General features: G+C 53.0%; 1 protein-coding gene across 2 annotated transcripts in view; it reads right to left on the bottom strand.

Annotated features, from left to right (window-relative positions):
* Positions 1 to 18,835, bottom strand: part of LOC118355945 (mitotic spindle assembly checkpoint protein MAD1-like) — a 228,895-nt gene that overhangs the window by 140,640 nt on the left and 69,420 nt on the right. For both annotated transcript variants that reach the window (XM_035722600.1, XM_035722599.1), the window contains exon 3: positions 7,924 to 8,064. In XM_035722600.1, coding sequence (XP_035578493.1) covers positions 7,924 to 8,052 — 129 coding nt within the window. In that variant the 5' untranslated portion in view covers positions 8,053 to 8,064. The remainder of the gene's footprint in view (positions 1 to 7,923; positions 8,065 to 18,835) is intronic.

The raw sequence follows: 18,835 nt of genomic DNA, 5'->3' as shown, positions 1-18,835 counted from the left end.
ACAAGCCCACAGCTCACATCATACTCAGCAGTGAGAAGCTGAGTGCTCTCCCCGTGAGGTCAGAACAAGACAAGGATGCCCTCTCTCCACTCCTATTCAACATGGTACTGGAAGTCCTAGCCAGAGCAATCAGACAAGAAAAACAAGTAAGAGGCACCCAATTCTGCAGGGAACGAGTAAAACTGTCCCTGCAGATGACATGATCTAACATGTAGGAAATAAGACTCCACCAGAAAACTGTTAGAAATCACCAGTGAGGGCGCCTGGGTGGCTCAGATGTTGGGCATCTGCCTTTGGCTCAGGTCATGAACCCGAGGTCCTGGGATCGAGTCCTGCATCGGGTTCCCTGCTCAGCAGGGAGTCTGCTTCTCCCTCTGCCTCTCTCTCTCTCCCTGTCTCATGAATAAATAAATAAAATCTTTAAAAAAAAAAAAAAGAAATCACCAGTGAATTCAGTAGAGTTGCAGGATACAGAATCGCCATGCAAAAGTCAGGTGCGTTTCTTTATGCTAACAATGAACAATCCAAAAAAGAAAACAATTCTATTGCAACAGCATCAAAAAAACAATACTTAGAAATAAATCTAAGCAAGGAGGTGAAAGACCTGTAGATCGAAAACTATAAGACACTGATGAAAGAAACGTTAACAAGACACAAATAAACAAAAAGACATTCCATGTTCATGGATTGGAAGACATAATAGGGTTAAGATGTCCTTATTACCCAAAGCAAAGTACAGATTCAATGCAACCCCTACCAAAATTCCAACGGCATTTCTCACAGAAACAGAAAAATTAATCCTAAAATTTGTATAGAACCACAAAAGACCCTGAGTAGCTAAAGAAATCTTGAGTAAGGAGAACAAAGCCGGAGTCATCACACTTCCTGATTTCAAACTACCACAAAACGGTTGTAATCAAACCAGCATAATACTGGCCTAACAGCAGACACGCACACCAGGAGGACAGAATACAGAGCCCAGAAGTAAATGCACACACATACGTTCAACTAATACTTGACAAAGAGGGCAAGGAATCGCAATGGGGAGAGGACAGGCTCTTCACCAAAGGTGTTGAAACAACTGGACATCCACGTGGAGAACAACGGTAGTGGACCCCCAATCTCACACCGCACAGAAAATCAACACAAAACAAAGACCTGCAACCCTAAAAATTCTAGAGAAAACAGGGGAAAAGCTCATTGACGTTCATCTTGGTGATGATTTCTTTTTATTTGACACCCAAAGCACAGGCAACAAAAACGAAAATAAACCAGTGGGACTGCATCCAACTCAAACGCTTGTGCACAACACAAGAAACCGTCAACAAAATGCCAGGCGATGTGGGTGAAAACATGGAATGGGAAAAAATACTGGCCAACCATCTATCTGATAAATGGTTACCATCCAATACACGTAAGGAACTCTTGCAACTCGATGGCAAAGAAACAAACACCCAATTAAAAGTGGGAAAAGGATCAAAATAGAAACTTTCCTAAAGAACAACCAGTACATGAGAAGGTGCTCAGCACCGCTCATCATCAGGGAACCTCACGTGAGGACCACAGTGGGGCCTCACCTCACACCGGTGAGGTGGGGGTCCTCACTGGACACCAGACTGCCGGTGCCGGTGGGGATGCGAACTGGCACAGCCACCACGGCGTCCTCAAAAACTTAAAAATAGAAGTATGACCCATATGATCTAGTGTTCCAACTTTGGGAATATGACAACAGGAAATAAAATCACTAGCTCAAAGAAGTGCCTGCACCCCTGGGTTCAGCCAAGACATGGAAGCAACTGAAACGCCTGTCAGCAGACGACGCATAGGAGAAACGTGCTACATCTACACGATGGAAGATGCTTTAGCTTTAAAAAAGAATCAGCCTCCAACATTTGTGACAAGATGAACAAACCTGGAGGACATTACGCTAACTGAAAAATACTTAAGACGGACACAGAAAATACGGCAACACCTCACTTACATGCAGAATCCGAAAACGCTGAACTCACAGCAAGAGCAGAAATGTGGCTGCCAGGGGCAGGGTGGGAGGGACAGCGAGGCGTGGGTGCGCGCACGTACACTGCCGGTAAAAGGTGAACAAGGCCTGGAGACCTCAGGCACACAGCCCACCGACAGGCTCACAGCCAATTACACTGCACCACGTGCCTGAAATGTGCTAATAAGACAGCACATCTTCAGTGTTCTCACCACAGAAAAAAACAAGCCAGGCTAGGCCAGGCGACGCAGGGGTGACCAACTGGACCGTGGTGGTCCCTGCACTGCGTGCACGGACACCCCAACACCACACTGTACCCCTGGATGTATGGAATCTGTATCGGCCAACCACACCTCGTGCAGCTGGGGTGCTGGCTCTGCAAGCCTAGTGTCCACCCTTCCCCCAGGGTCCAGTGGGGCCAATGCCCAACCCCAGAGGCCAGGGTTCTGCTGAGGTGTCCCGCACAGAGCCCGCCACCAGCCCTGCGCCACCTCCTGCCTCAGTCCTGAGCATGGGAGCCAGAGCCTCCACCCGACATCGGTCTCCCATGTCCTGCCCGCGCACTCAGGGAGCGTTCCCCACGGAGGGGTCCCTGAGCCCGGCTCGTCTCCCCTTGTCTATAATACAGTGCCCGTTTTTTAACACTGTCTGCAGACTTTTCACTGTTTTCACTCTGTGCTTTTTCACAGGACAGTCACCCCGAGTTCTTCGTGCAAGGAGAACAAGCAGATACTTTCCCAAGTAAGAAAAGCAGGCCCTGGACCTGCTGAACTACCCAGGGCGCCTCTGGAGGCCAAACCACCCCCAGCCCGGGCAGGAGGGTGCGAGCACTGTCATCACAGAAGTAATCGGAAATTGGGATTTTCCGCATGTCTTCGTGAAGCAAGCAGCGCCATAATCTGTTTTAATTAAATAAACTAGGAAAACAAATCAGGCTGACAGGTGGAATCGAGGTGGTATGAGCTGCATATTTATAGCTCTGTCGACAGAGGAAGGTTCGTGACATATGCTACCAACTTCTGCAGCCGCTTTATTAAGTGGAATAAATAAAATCCATGCAAAACGCCACAAACTTCACCAGAGACAGGCTACTGGGATTCTCCCAATCTCAACACTTCCAATTTGTTTCACTGAAACGTGTCTGCCGGACTCGAAACGTGCTCCACATGAGAACTACCCGATTAAGCTGAAGGAGCGAAATGCAGCAGCTCAGAAGGAGCTCCCTCCTGCCCCCTGCTCCCCATTAGTGAACAGACAGGTCCCCCGGAGCAGCTCCCTCCCTGCACCTGCCTGAGGGCACCTGCCAACCTGGTTCAGGGGCCCCCCACCGTCACGGTGCCTTCACACAAGCATCAGCATGCTGGGGGGGTCCCAGGAAGAGTGGGGCTAGAATAGACGTCCGGTAACTACAGCCGGCACCCAAATCCAGGCCCCCCACCTGTTTTGTCAATAAAGTTTTATTGCCACACGGCAATGCCCACCATTCACAGATGGCCCAAAGCTGCTTTCCAGCGGCCACAAGCACAGAGCTGAGCATGTGGCCGCACAGCCCACAGAATGTACTGTCTGGCCCTTTATGGGCAAGGCCCACCTGCCAACCCAAGCGAGAAGACACAGGGGTTCGTGGTGAGGGACGAGGTGGCGGGGAGAGGGAAGCCATGGCAGAGGAGGAGGAGAGAAGGAGAAGACATACAGAGCAGACATGAAGGCAGAACACAAAACAAGGAAGGAAACGAAAGGAAGCAGCACCGGATTGGGGGGGAGGGGGGAGGCAGAGAGACGTGCACACCCCACAGCCGTTAGGCATATCCTGAGTTCCAGCCTGGTAATGTTCTCTCCCTCTGTCCCCCTGGACCCTGCCTTCTAGACAGGCAATCCATCAGGCAGGCGGGGGAGCTGCGGAGAGTTAATCCGCCTCTGTAATCAGACCCCGAGGGCTGTGGGGGTGTTCTCCCTGCATGCACTTCATGGCTCCCCACGGCTCCTTAAGGCAGTTGAACCAAACAGGCAACTCTGGGGGCTCGCCAGGAAGCGGAGCACAGCTGCTCGTCCAGGGCCTGCGTGCGCCCCCCGAGCAGTGGGTGCATCCGTGCAGTGACAGAGGTCTTGTCTGGGAGACACTAAGGAACCTTAATAACCAGGTTCTACAAACTGACATAACTTTGTACTGTGGGTCAGTATGTGATGCTCAATGAATAAACTTCTGGCAGGCCCTTCGGAGCAGCGTTTAAAGCTCTCCGAGTTCCTAATACATAGAACGTTACTATTTAACGAGCAAGAAGAGGGAAACCCGCCCCGAGTCCTAGAGAGCAGTGCCCCGCGGCCTGCAGGGGGGCCGCTGTGACCTGGAGGGTCCAAGCTGGGGTGCCTGCACCTGCTGCCTGGACCAGCAAGCTGCTCCTGCCCAAGCTGGATGAACGGGTCTGCTCACTGAGCTACAGGTCTCTCCTAGGACTGCCTGCCCACCGCGGGTCAGGAAGCAGGCCAGCAGAGCCGAGGCCACAGCGCCTGGCCTGGCAGGCCTGAGCAGCAGTTGACGAGGACCCAGGGCCCAGGGACCTCAGGGCCTCAGCACGGAGGGGCTCGGGGCTCCTGTCTGGAGTGCAGCCCCACAGCTGAGAGAAGGGGTAAAATGGGCTTCAGAGACCCCGGCTTCAGAGCTGCCCTGCAGTAGATGGTCTGGACCCCAAGAGGCCCGTCCCCCAGAAAGGGCAAGCTGGAGAGGGGAGGGCGGAAAGTAGGGCTGGGTCCCCCGGGCTGCCACAAAACCAGGGGCTCCGTGAGCCTGTGTGAACAGAGCGAAGCCACCGCACCCTCACATGCCTGCCCACCCTGTCACCAACAGGGACACCTGCGTCTGGAGGAGTCTCAGCTCTGCCAGGCCCACGTCTGGGTTTTGGTGTCCATGAGGCTCCCGGACCTGAGAGACCCCAACTCACAGCCCACAGCCACCACTTGGGCCCAGCAGGACGGCACCGCATTCCTTCTCTCCTGGCCCCACCGGCTCCCAAGGAACCTGTGCATCAAAACCCCTGTTCGCTGACTCGTGGCGGGGGAGGGGAGGTAGGGGGAGGGCTGTGTCTCCAGCCTGAGCCCCTGTGCCCCCGCCGCCGGCCCCCTCACCTGAACCAAGCATGCCGCAATGCCTCCGGGTGCTCTCCTCCCCCTGTTCTGCAGAGAGCGTCGGCACAGTGGCCGGGGCGGCGGGGCAGGACACCCACCCGTCGGGACACTGAGGCCCATCGCAGAAGGTGACCGCGGGAGGGGCAGAGCTGTCCAGCGCCTACTGCCGCACAGCCCCGCACCTCTCACCACTGGTGTCACTGGGGGCGCTGATCTTGGTGTTGCTGCTCTGGGCACAGCGGACACGGCCACCTTCACGTCCACCTCATCTGCGAGCTCGCCCCAACTCTTTCCTGAACCCGAGACCCACCTGGGACCCCCTCTGAATCCCTTCCTTCTCACTGCGACAGGCTTACTCCCTAAAGCCGGGGCCCCCTTCTCCCTGCCTCGGACCTCCTCCTGGATGGCAAGCGGCTCCCGGGGCGCCTGCAGGCAGCGGCCTCCCACAGGGGAATGGGTGGTCCCGGTGCCGCAGGAGGGCCAACGTGGTGCGGGCAAGACAAGGTCTTGACAGAAAGTGGGCCCTTCCCTTTAAGGGCTGCACACTCTCCAAGATGCTGATGGAGCCACCCCAGGGCCCACGTGAGAATGGCCACCCGTGGGGCAGCCTGATGGCTTCGCGGGGCACACGGAGGGAGCCTCTCTGCACCCCTGACGGGACTGTGGCTGTACCACAGGGGAGCAAGGGGAGTACTTCGTGCATGCCCACCTTTTCTACCTCTACACCATCCTTCCGTCTAAAACGCTGTCACCCTCCACACATTCCAGAAGGAGGCCATTTGCTATGTGCGTGCTTCCCGGAGCACTTCTGTGACCTCATCGAGTTAGGGCTGCCCCTGCTCAGGCTGCCGGAGAACCAGCCAGACTAGATCAGACGGCGCGGGACAGCAGCAGCGATGCGGCCTCTCTGCGAGGATGGACGTCCCCGGAAGCGGACGAGGCAGGGCTCCCCACAGGTCCCCTCCCCCTGCACGCCGCGTCCTAATCCCACGGACAACCCTGAGAGCGGAGGTGCCTCGGCTCTAGCAGCAGCTGGCACAGAACTGAGCGTGGCAGGCACGTGGCCCCCTGGTAGAAGGAGCTCTGTGGACCTCGCACGTGGCAGGCCCCGCCTTGCTGCCCCACCCAGGACCCCTCGACTTCACCGCACCCTGCACCGCCCCCATGGCATGTGCCAGATGGCCACCTCCCTGCCTCCCAGGGAGGACAACCTCCTCCCGCACAGATTCCAAGAGAGGGCTGCAGGGAGGCCAGGGGGGGTCTCAGCAACGAGAGAAAGAACAGAGGCTGAGGAGACCCCTCCTGTCCCCACCCGAGGCCTGGACACAGGAGGAGGACCCGTGGCTTCGTCTGCTGCCACCTGGTGGGGGCCGGGAGGCGCACAGCTCTTGACAGGGGTGGACGCAGGCCTCTGAGCGGGACTGGACAGGGTCCAGGTCTGACCACCCCCAGGGTGCACTGACCCAACCACTGCCTCTACCCACCAAAGGCTGGGGGGGGGGGGGGGGCTGCTGATCGCTAACACCTGCTTCAGTAAGCTTCATTTCATCGGCTTGCTGATGTTCCAGAAAGGCCAGGGGACAGTGACCGGTGGACCTGACCCAGGAACGCCTGGCTTCCAGTCTCCCCATGCTTGCTCCTCCCTTGCAGGCAGCAGCTTGGGCCCGGGTGGGCTCTCGTGGAGGCTAACAGAGCCCATTGTGTGTGACAAGGCGTGGAGGGCACGCACGGAAGGACCGGACGGCCAGAATACTTTGCAGGGAGGACCAGGACCTCTGCTGCAGCAATCAGGATGGCGAGCAGAGCCAGTGTCCCGGGCTCCGAGGCTGTGTCTCAAGGTTAGCACTCAGCCTCAAAGACAAGGGTCCCAGGGAGCAGGGGCTATGCACTGAGGAGTCTCTCTCCCAGTACAGATCTGGGTCAGTCTGGCCTGGGAGTAGGGCAGGAGACTAGCAAGGGGCTGGCCTGCTTCTGGAGGGGCCCATCCGTGCCCACAACCAGGAGGAAAAGGACAGTGACCAGGACAGAGAGAAACAGATGGTCGTGTTGGTGACGCTGGCTGAGCCTGGGCCTCCTCCACCGTTTGGACTCGCGCAGGACTCCAGGGTGGTGGACGGGAAGGCGGGCTGATGCCCCACTACACTGCTGAGCACAGAAAGGGGTGCAGGGGGTTAGGGACTTTCTCGGCTGGAACTGGGTCGGTCCTGAACAAGCAGGCAGGACTCCAAGAGAGGAAGACAGGAGGTGACTGGGAGCCCGTGGCAGAGAGCTGAGACAAAGCTGGTGCCTGTGTGTCCGCCCAAAGCCTCTGCAGTTCGTGTTGCCTAAAAGCCGTCGGGGGAGGGGTGAGCCCGTGCTGGGGGCCAGATGTGGTGGCCCCGCCCCTCATCACCCCGACGTACAAAACCCAAACAGATGGCACCGGGGGTGCTAGGTCTGTCAGCCTTGTCATTAACTGATGAGGGCACACAGGGTGCACACAGAGGAGGAATCGCTCAATGTAAAAAATCCCAGAGACGACTGAGGGTCTCAGGGAAGCTGCCCCGCAAATCTCTCTTCATTAATGTTTCATGTGGAGCCCAATGTATCATAATAAAACGGCTATTAATGCACTTATATTTATGATGACGTGCTCGGTGCGGCCGGAGCTAACCTTCCCAATCAGACTGGAAGTCTGCCTTGGATGACAGAACCAGCAGCAGCCCCTTGGCGGGTCCTCCTCTCCCAGGCCACCAGGTGAGAGCATGGAGCCAGCACACGGAAGACAAGCGGATGGCTGGCCCTGTGCCCGCCCGCACACTCACCTCCATCTCTGAGCTGTGCGCGTGCACCTTCTGGACCATGTCCTCGGCCTCACGCATGCGACGCGTCAGCTGGGGTGAGTACTCGGCCGCAGTAAGCTCGCTGTCGTAGGAACCCAGGATGGCGCGCATTCCGTCCCGCTCCTGTGGGCACAGAGGGCAGGTGGTCAGGCTGGGGTGGCCTCCCGGGGCTCCTCAAAGAGCTCAGTGGTGTTTGGATTCACAATGGCCCGACAGAGCCCAGCCAGCCCACGGCAGGGTCCCAAGCTGCTCTGAATCAGCAGCCTGAGCACGACCAGGGTCTTGCCTTCATACAGGCACTCCCCACAACCGCCTGGCCTTGAGCTGCAGGGTCTGTGGAGACCTGCGGTGGCCAGAAACCCCTCCCTGGAGCCTGCTGACTCCCCCATTCCGGCCAGTCCCAGACTCTACCAAACTCCAGGAATGGTCCCAGGAACACACCGACAGGGCCAGGCCCAAAAGGAGGTTTGAATACCCTGCCTCCCGCGACTTCTGACCTGGCCTCTAAGCCACACAGCAGTCTGGAGAGATTCATCCAAGCAGCAGGCGTCTGGGTGGAAGAACCGAAGCGAGCCTTCCATCCGCCCAGACTCTGAAATGCCCCAGACTCCCTGCTGAACAAACAGCTCTGGCCTCGGCGAGCTCCATCTCCCCACAGAGCTCATGGGATGCCTGGGGCCACAACCCCAGGCTACAGATGCATCACTGTGCACCAGCCATGCAAAGGCACACCCACGTTTCATGGGAGGATGTACCAATCACACAGCGACAGGACTAAGCCACAGAGAAGTCACTGCTCAGGCGTGCCCTGCTAGAAACACATAATAAGGCTGAGTGTGAGCCAGAGTCAGGGGCCCCAGGAAAGGTGGACGGCTTCTCCTGCCCAGGACTGGAAGATCCCTTCTTTAGATGTTCGTGGAGGGAGACAACCTTCTGGAGGCCAACCAGGAAAGGCTGCAGGGACCCAAGGTCCCTGGGTCCAGCAACCAAGCGGCTCTAAAGGGCCTGCACAAAGGACACCCGTGCCAGCAAAGGAGTTGCTATCTCCCCTGGAGGCTGCCCACCGCCCTTTCTCACTCCCTGTGGGCCTGGATTCTTCCTTAGCCTCAACAGACCCGCAGCCTGAGCTGGGGGCTGGCACCTGCCCTCCTGCCCCACATTTTGCCTACGTGCTGTCACCAGGGAAGGCCATATGGAGAAAATCAAGTCATTGTGCAGGGCACCCAGGTGCTCTGAGCATGCTTCTCATTCCCTCATGCACACAAACATCCTGGGGGGCTTGTGCAATGTCAGCTCAGTCTCAGCAGGCCTGGTGGGGCCTGAGAGGCTGGTTCACAAACAGATGCCCAGAGAGGTTGATGCTGCTGGAGTGTGGGACACAGAGCTCCACGGCCTCTGCCTGGGGCAGGTTTGTCCCACCTGCGCCCCGGGCTAGCTGGGCACCTGAGGCCAGAACACTCACCCCCATCCTCAGTTCCTGGATTAGTGGGGTAATCTGCCGGTCTCAAAGGATGGATGTGAGGATTGACGCCGTCACAGATGCTGTGTCGGCACGCTGCCCCGTAAGTGAGGCCCCATGATCTCATCCATGTCGGCAAACAGACCTCCTCGGGTTCACGGGCGCATCATGCACCAGCCCTGGCACTGCCTTCCCACCCTCGCGGCCCCTGACCCTCCAGGGCTGGGCTTCCAGACACGCGACAGGGACAGTCCGTACCAGCACGGGCTCAAAGGCACATTCACGGACCCAAAACAGCCCCCCATGTCACGTTCTCAGGTGGGGAGGCCGAGCTCAGAGCTCACAACCCGGTCATCACTCGGCGTGGACTCCACAATTAGCCGATGACAAGAAATTCAGTAAGTGAGAAATTAAAGGCACAAATCCACTTGAACTGTTTGCACGTCTGTGGGAAATCTGTTTCCACAGGAAGGTTTATCGAGTGTCCTCATTTTATTGGAATCCTCTATCTTGGTATTGACTTTTACAGCTGGAGCTACTCTGAAGAGCGCCGCTGCCCCAAGGGGTGGGGTAGGGGGCTTCCCTTCCAGAACAAGCTGCAACTGTCGCCTCCACTGACCCATCTGTCCCCAGAGTGCGGCCTTTCCGCGCAGAGCTCTTCGATCACGTCCCCAGGAGAGCCGAGGCTGACGAGGAGGAGCGCGTGAACCAGCAAGTTTGCTGTTCGTACCTGTTCAAGAAATTGTTCTGTCATCACTAGTAAAAGTCCAAGAAATATGCCGGTTTGTTTGATAATGACTTTTTAATGAGTGATTCCACTTATGGGGAAGTTTGCTTCATTTCCACTTGAGCAAATGCCGGCGATTAATCCCTGAGCAAGCAGGCGTCCAGTGCAGACCGCAGAAGCCTCAGAGATGCGCCCCGAGTACAAAGCAGTAGGCTGCTTCCTGCCGAGCCGCTCTCCTCGGCACGGAGCGGTACAGGCAAGTTCATCCACACAGATGTGAAGCGGGGGCTGTGGGCTGCCACCCAGGGAGCCACAGAGCCACAGCGGTGCCCGAGGCCCGCTCCACCTGCACCAGCCCCGGCTGTCTGTGAACCAGCGTGGGCCCCGACAACCTCATGTCTGGGATGACCTTCACCGGCCCTCCTGCCCCGGGCCTCGAGGAGCCCGACTACTGGGAATACGCCTCCGCCCTGTAGACGGAGCCTCCCGGCCGATGGCGGACAAACACGGGACAGACAGCTCACGACCCTGCCCACCTCCCTGACCGGCGCTGAGCTCTGCAGGCAGGTCAGTACCAGGGACAGGACGGGTCTTCTGGAAGCTCTGAAATATGCCCCATAACGGCCCAAGAGCCCGGGGATGGCAGAGATGAGGGGTTCTGGACAAACCGTGCTTCCTTCTGAAGCTGGGAAGGAATGACCATCCAGTCCAGCCCGTGCTCTCCCAGGAAGGAAGCTGAGGCACGGAGGTGCCTAGTTGTTCGTCCTAAGCCCCACAGGGAGGATGGGCGCTGCCCCAGTTCGGGGGGCCGGCAGGTGCTGGGAGCCTCAGCAGGGACAAGGCTGGACTCGGGGCACAGGTGGGCTCGTGCGACAGCCCTGCAAAGGCTGTGTGCTGGGGGCGGTAAGCAAACCAGGCAGCAGCTGCAGGCACGACAAAGCCTGGCTCACAGGGTCAGAGACTCTGTCTCCTCAGGTGTGGCCAAGCCACGGCAGGGACAGAGGCCAAAGGTGACGTCCCACTCTCACACCCGGAAAGATCACCCTGACTGGTGCCCAGATGAGCTACACACCCCCGAGTTCCAAAAGAACAGGGCCGCCCTACTCCCCCACACAAAAGTACCCTGGCATGTGGTCCTAACAAATGGGGTCCCTCATGTGCCCCCCTCATGGAAACGGACCCCAAACACACCCCTGGGCTCCTCCTGAGTCCAGAGGGGGCGGCCAGCCCTGGAGCCTGGAGCAGGACCCTCCCTGGGGTGGAATGGAGTCAGCCCCTCATGCAAGGGAGAAGCAAAAAATGCAGTGCCCGAACAGGGTGGAAGATCAGAGCAGAGAATCTGGACCAAAAAAGTGAGTATGCGCAGTGCGCAATCTTTAGAACAAAACAGACAGTGGTACACGTTCATACACACACCAGCACTGAATTTGGGCCGACTGACTACAAAGCAGCCCAAGACCGCAGGTGCACAGAGGCATCTGGCAGGAACAAGCAGAGATCCCGGCGAGAACAGCAGAACCTCGCTCTAGGAGTCAAACAAGTTCCAGAGAGAAACTTCTGAGGACCAAAGATCTAAGGTCATAGTAAAAATCAATCAATCAATCAATCGATCACAGAATACAAATGAAAACAGACCTGCAAACACAAGAATTAGGAGAATGAAACCCACGGTATCAGGTAATAGAATAATCAGAAGTGGAATAGAAAGTATGCATGCTGTGTTTAAAACGGTGAGAAAAGGGGGAGCCTGGGTGGCTCAGTCGTTAAGTGCCTGCCTTCGGCTCAGGTCATGATCCCAGGGTCCTGGGATCGAGCCCCACGTTGGGCTCCCTCCTCGGGGGGAAGCCTCCTTCTCCCTCTCCCACTCCCCCTGCTTGTGTGCCCTCTCTCGCTGTTTCCCTGTCAAATAAATAAATAAACAAAATTTATAAAAAAGTAAAAACCCGTGAAGAAAGGGACTTAAATTATCAGCGAGAAACAATACATCAAAGAAACAAGCAAATTTAAAACAAAACAACAAAAAAAGCAGACTAAATGAAGCCCAACAAGGCAAAAGTACAATTTAAAAGCTTAAGTAAGTAAAACAGCAATTCAGCTGTGGCTGAAGAGAGACTCGGTGCTCTGGAAGAGAAATCAAAGGAACAAGCCAGAAAGAACAACAAAGGACAAAGAGAAAATGGGAGCCGGCAGCTGATGGCCAAGGCAGAACAGGGGAGGGAAGCGTTTCTATCAAAAGTAGGGAGAAAGAACAGAAAGAACAGGAAGGCAACAATCAAGGACGGACACAATGGTTGAGAAACTTCCAGAAGTGATTAAAAGCACCCACCTCAGAGGCAGGAACCCACAGACCTTCCAGAGTGCATGCACACAGTCGCGGCCCCCGCAGGCTGGCCACAGGAAGGCGGTACACTGAGTGCGTCTGGGGCAACAGTGAGGCGGGGGAGGGGGGACCGTTCCCCAGCAACGACTTCCCCAGAGGACGACACACAGGACGTATTCCAGGACTAAGGCAAGGGATCACAGAAGCAAAACTGAGAAACAGGAAAGGAAAACGGGCCACAGACTCGACCATGTCCCAACACAGGCAACCGTGACTGTGTGAGGTCACAAGATGCCTGACTCACGGGGCAGGACGGGGAGGATAAGCGCAGCTCCTGGCCCGCCAACAGGGAATGCGTGGCAACAGGCACCAGATACTTAAAACACCTACCAGACGCCCAAGGCCGCAGAGCAGGTGGGGAAGGAGACGCACGCAACGCACACTTGCGCGGGCACGGGGAAGGAGACGCAAGCACACCGGCATGGGGAAGGAGACACACGCACACGCACACCTCCGCGGGCACGGGGAAGGAGATGCACGCGCACGCACACCTGTGCAGGCACGGGGAAGGAGATGATGCACACGCACACCTGCACGGGCACGGGGAAGGAGACGCACGCACACCTCCGCAGGCACGGGGAAGGAGACGCAAGCACACCGGCATGGGGAAGGAGACGCACGCACACGCACACCTGCGCGGGCACGGGGAAGGAGACGCACGCGCACGCACACCTGCGCGGGCACAGGGAAGGAGACGATGCACACACACACCTGCGCGGGCATGGGGAAGGGGACGCACGCACACACACACCTGCATGGGCACGGGGAAGGAGATGCAAGCACACCAGCATGGGGAAGGAGACACATGCACACGCACACCTCCGCAGGCACTGGGAAGGAGACGCACGCACACCTGCGCGGGGACGGGGAAGGAGACCCACGCACATGCACACCTCCGCGGGCACGGGGAAGGAGACGCTCGCGCACGCACACCTGCGCGGGCACGGGGAAGGAGACGCACGCACACGCACACCTGCACGCACACGCTCTCCGGAAGCTCAACCAGATCCCCGGCTGCCTCCAGGTGGATGAGTAGGGCAGGGCAGGTAGAGGTGTGTTTCTCACTGTGCACCTGTTCATAACTTCTCAACTTTGTGATGTGGAGGTACCATCCACCGATATACAAATTAGAAACAGAAATTCAGGAAAAAATGAACAAATATGAAATATAATAAAAGCATTTAAGGGAGGCCTGGGGCCTTAAATTGTTCCAGAAGGGATAAAGATATCATTAAGCACCCATTACGTTAAATACGCACGGGAACCTCTAAAAGAGGAGAAACAGAGAAAAATATAAGAGAGAGAAAAACGATGTAAGAAAAAAGAATCCAGCAGGAAGCCCGTAACTTTAGCGTCTGTATTAGCAACGCTGAAAACTGAAAGCTACTGAGCCAGCCAATCGACACAAAAATAAGAAAAAGAGTAAAACAACACAGGTACAGGGCCATAAAAGAGGCAGAAGAAACAAAGACACAGCGATGTGGCGATAGAAACGTCCCAGACTGAAATGCACGGAGAGAAATAAAAAGAACAGTAGAGCATCTCAGAAATAAGGGGCAGTAGGAGCCGCGCTGAGACACCAGGGGCAGAGCAAAGACTTGGCTATTGGGTGAGATTTTTCCAAACCCCAGATCCCGGGAGCTCAGAGAACCTCAAAAGCAAGATTAATACCAAAGAATCTACATCCTGGCATCTCCTTGTTCAAACCTCGGGAAACCAAAGACACAGAAGTCCCAGTGAAGTGAGACAGCACGTGAGAGCAAGAGGGAGCGAAATGTCTAAGTGCTGAGAGAAAAACCCGCCAGCCTGGGGCTCTGCATCGGGTGAGAGTAGCCCTCAGAAGTGAAGGGGAAACACAGACATCCTCAGGTGAAAACACCACGCGGGATCTGTGGGGTACACGTGCCCACAAGAGATACTACAAGGCGCAGTGGTCAGAAGTCAGACCTACAGAAAGAAAGCGTGAGATTCAGGGAAGGGGCAAGTGACAGCTAACTGCAGTCTGTCACTTCCTCAGTCTGCACTGACCTAACAGGTAACACTCACAGGGACGGGGCCGCCATGCCTCGGGGGGTGGGGGGGTGAGTGGCAGTGTGGTCATAAGGGACAGAGGGAGGGCCTGGGGACACTGGAGTCAGGCAGCTGCACGATCTGTGAAGAGGGACAGCACTATTTCAAAGTGGACACGGACTAGGGTACAACCGCACACTCTAGGGCGATCGTTGAGGATGCGTTACTGAAGAAGTATAATTCATGAGTTAATAGAGAAAAAGAAAGAAACGCAGTCCTATAAAATGCTCATTGAAACCAACCAAGGCAGATCAATAGGGAAGAGTGAACAAGAGCCAAAGAACAAGTGTCCACACAGAAAATGCTAACAAACATCACAGATGGCAAACAACAAGATCGGTATATTGTGAATGATCAAAACATGCCAACTGAAAGATACTGTCAACAGGGAGTTAAAAAAAGATCCAATTTTATGTCTCTAAAAAGCCTACTTTACAAATACAAATACCAAGAGATGTAGAAGTTAAGGGGTGGAGAAAGAGACATCATGCTAACCTCAATCAAACGACAACAAAGCAGACGGAGTAGCTTTATTAATCTCAGGCAAAGCAGACCTCTTATCTCTCTCTATCAGAGATAAGAGGGGTATGACATAATGATAAAGGGGTCAATATTCCCAAGAAGACATACCAATCCTAAACACATATGCACCTCCCAAGAGAGGGTCAAAATACGTGAGGCAAAACTGACAAAGCTGCAAGGAGCAACAGACCTATCTCCTAGTGGAGACTTCCACACCCTCGATCAGTAATTGACAGATCCAGCAGGGAGAAAATCAGTAAGGATATAGTTGCACCAAACAGCACCATCAATCAACTGGATCTAATTGACGTTGATAGAATACTTCATCCGCCAACAGCAGGACATACATTCTTCTCCGGCTCCCACAGAACACTCACCTAGACAGACCACACTCTGGGCCATAAAACACACGTGAACACACTTAAAAGGCCAGAAATCATATTGAGTAAGCTTTCAGAGCACTCCAGAATTAAAAGGGAAGTCAGTAACAGAAAGATAGCTGGAAAGTCCCAAACTACTTAGAGATTAAACAACCCTTCTAAAAAAACACGTGGGTCACAGAACTCTTAAGAGAAACAACAGTATTTTTAATTGAAATGAAATGAAACTGAACACAATATGCAGCACTGAATGCATATTTTAGGAAGGAAATCTAAAATCAATCATCTAAGCTCCCATCTTAGAAAACTGAAGAAAGAAGAGCAATGTAAGCCTAAAGCAAGCAAAAGAAGTAATAAAAATTAGAACAGAAATCAATGAAATTGGAAATAGGAAATCGAGAAAAATCAACAAAACCAAAAGCTGGTTCCTTGAAAAGATCAATGACATTGATGAATGTCTAGCAGGCTGACCCAGATTAAACAACAGAGAGAAGCCAGAAAACACTAGTATCAGATGTGGTAGAAGGGTCATCACTACTAATTGCGGGGACACGATAAAGAAGAGGAGTGTTATGAACAGATCCATGCCCAGAAACTTGGTAACTTATATGAAATGGACCAATTCCTTGAAAGGCACAAACCATCACAATTTGCAGGAAGAGAAAGAGAAAATCTGAGTCAGCTTCTATCTCCTGAAAGAAGCTGAATTAATAATAACCCTCTTAAAAACAAGGCACCAGACTCAGGTGCTTTCACTGGGGAATTCCACCAACTATTTAAGCAGGAAATTGTACCAATTCCCTAAAATCTTTTACAGAAAACAGAAGCAGTCATACATACATGTTTGCGTATGGTATTGTAACGGTACACACGTGACATGTATTTGTCAAAATCCACAGACCCACACAAAAGCAGACCTTACCCTATGGACGTTAGCAGCAATAATGGGCCCATTAGTGGTGCACTCGTCGTGATGGACATGCCCACGGATAACGCGGGACATGTTAGGTCAAACTGTGGGGTGCGGGAAATAATACAGGGGGGCTCTAGACCATCTCCTCTGTTTTTCTGTAAACCAAAACTGTTCCAAAAGCAAGTTTATATAGCAGATTATTTACATCCCTTCTCAAAACAAAAACAAAAAACCCCGCAAAGAGCTGGAGAGGAGACAGTGGTCCAGAGACTGACCCCAGGACGGAGGTGGCCTGCTCCTATCCTCACTCGGTGCGAGGCAAAAGACAGCACAAGTCCAGCCTCAGCGGGCACACTGCAAGGCAGCCAACCGAGAACTCTACTTCAGCAAAAATGTTCTTCAGAAGTCAAAGCGTAATGAATACACTTTCAAACTGGGAAAAACTGAAGTATTTCCTCAGCATCGGGTCCATACCAAAGGGCATTCTGCAAGCAGAAGAAAAATGATCCCAGGTGGTTGCCTAGAGATGCAGGTGGTAATGAAGAGGAATAAAAAGGACGACAAACGAACACAGAAAAGCAACAGTAACTAACTGGACAGCCACATGCGAAACAATGAAACCAGACCACTTTCTTACAGCATTCACAAAAATACACTCAAAATGGATTAAGGACCAAAATGTGAGACCTGAAACTATTAAAATCCCAGAAGAGAACAGCGGCAGTAACTTCTTTGACACGGGCCATAGCAACGTCTTACTAGATACATCTCCTGAGGCAAGGGAAACAAAGGCAAAAATAAACTATTGGGACTACATCAAAATAGAAAGCAAGCTTCTGCACAGCCAAGGAAACAGTCAACACAACTAAAAGGTAACCTACTGAATGGGGGAAGATATTTGCAAATCACATCTCTGATAAAGGGTTAGTATCCAAAATATAAAGAACTGATAAAACTCAACACCCCAAAAAAACAAATAATCCAGTTAAAAAGGGGCAGAAGACATGAATAGTCATTCTTCAAGGAAGACAACCAGATGGCCAATATACACAGGGAAAGATGCTCATCATCACTTGGCATCAGGGAAATGCAAATCAAAACCACGATGAGGTACCACCTCACACCTGTCAGAATGGCTAAAATCAACAACACAGGAAACAACAGGTGTCATCAAGGATGCAGAGAAAAAGGAACCCCCATGCATTGTTGCTGGGAATGCAGACTGGTGCAGCCACTCTGGAAACAGTATGGAGGTTCCTCAGAAAGTTAAAAGTAGAACTATCCTATGATCTAGAAATTGCACTAGTAGGTATTTACCAAAAAAATATGAAAACACTAATTAGAAAAGATACATGCACCCCCGTTTCCTGCAGCATTATGTACAATAGCTCCACTGGTTGATACATGGAATAAGCAGCTGTGGGGTGTGTGTGTGTGTATATTCCACACTGTGGAGTATCACTCAGCCATGAAAAGAAAGAAATCATGCCATTTACAATGACATGGATGGAGCTAGAGAGCACAATGCTAAGTGAAATAAGTCAAAGAAAGACAAATACATGATTTCACTCATATGTGGAATTTAAGAAATAAATGAGCAAAGGAAAAAAGAGACAAACAAAAAAGCAGACTCTCAACTATAGAGAACTAAAGAGAACACACACACTGATGGTCAGCAGAGGGGAGGGCTGGGGGAGCGGGGAACAGGGGGTGGGACTAAGAACCTGGGGTGTTGTATGGAAGTGATGACTCACTCTGTTGAACACCTGAGACTAACGTTACACTGTATGTGTACTAACTGGAATTGGAATTTTTTTTAAAAAAATAATGATATCTTTTCAGCTACAAACTGTGTGTGTATAAAGTACTCAACAGTAATAGTGGAGCAAAAGGTCAATAGATGCCATGTTTTAAGGTCCCTTGAATCATCTAGAAGAGAAGTATTTATTTTTATGAGACTCTGACAGTCTGTTATAATCACAATAGGCACTAAAAAATTGCATTAAAGCATACGTAACTACAAGATAATGAGGAGAAAATGGTTTAGTTTACAAAAAGTATTAAAAAAAACAAAAAAGAACACAAGCAAAAGGCAAGTAGTGAGATGGTTAATCTAAAAGCAAATTTATCAGCGCACCTGGGTGGCTCAGTCGGTTGAGCCTCCAACTTTTGATTTTGGCTGAGGTTGTGATTTCAGGGTTGGGAGACCAAGGCCTGGTTCCTCACCCACTGGGGAGTCGGCTTGGGGTTCTCTCTCCCCCTCTGCCCCTCCCCCAGCCCCCCCCCCCCGCTCACTTGTCCACATGCACTCTAAAATACATAAATGTTTAAAAAAATAAAAGCAAATTTATCATTAATTGCAACTAAATTAAATATTTCAACTAAAAAAACAAATATTTTCAGACTGAATAAAAATACAAAATCTATCTGTTATCTGTGTAGG

Source organism: Zalophus californianus, chromosome 10, assembly GCF_009762305.2.
Source record: "Zalophus californianus isolate mZalCal1 chromosome 10, mZalCal1.pri.v2, whole genome shotgun sequence".
NCBI classification, from domain to species: domain Eukaryota; kingdom Metazoa; phylum Chordata; class Mammalia; order Carnivora; family Otariidae; genus Zalophus; species Zalophus californianus.
The sequence above is the reverse complement of the archived record's forward strand: the minus strand, read 5'-3'. Positions and strand labels throughout refer to the sequence as shown.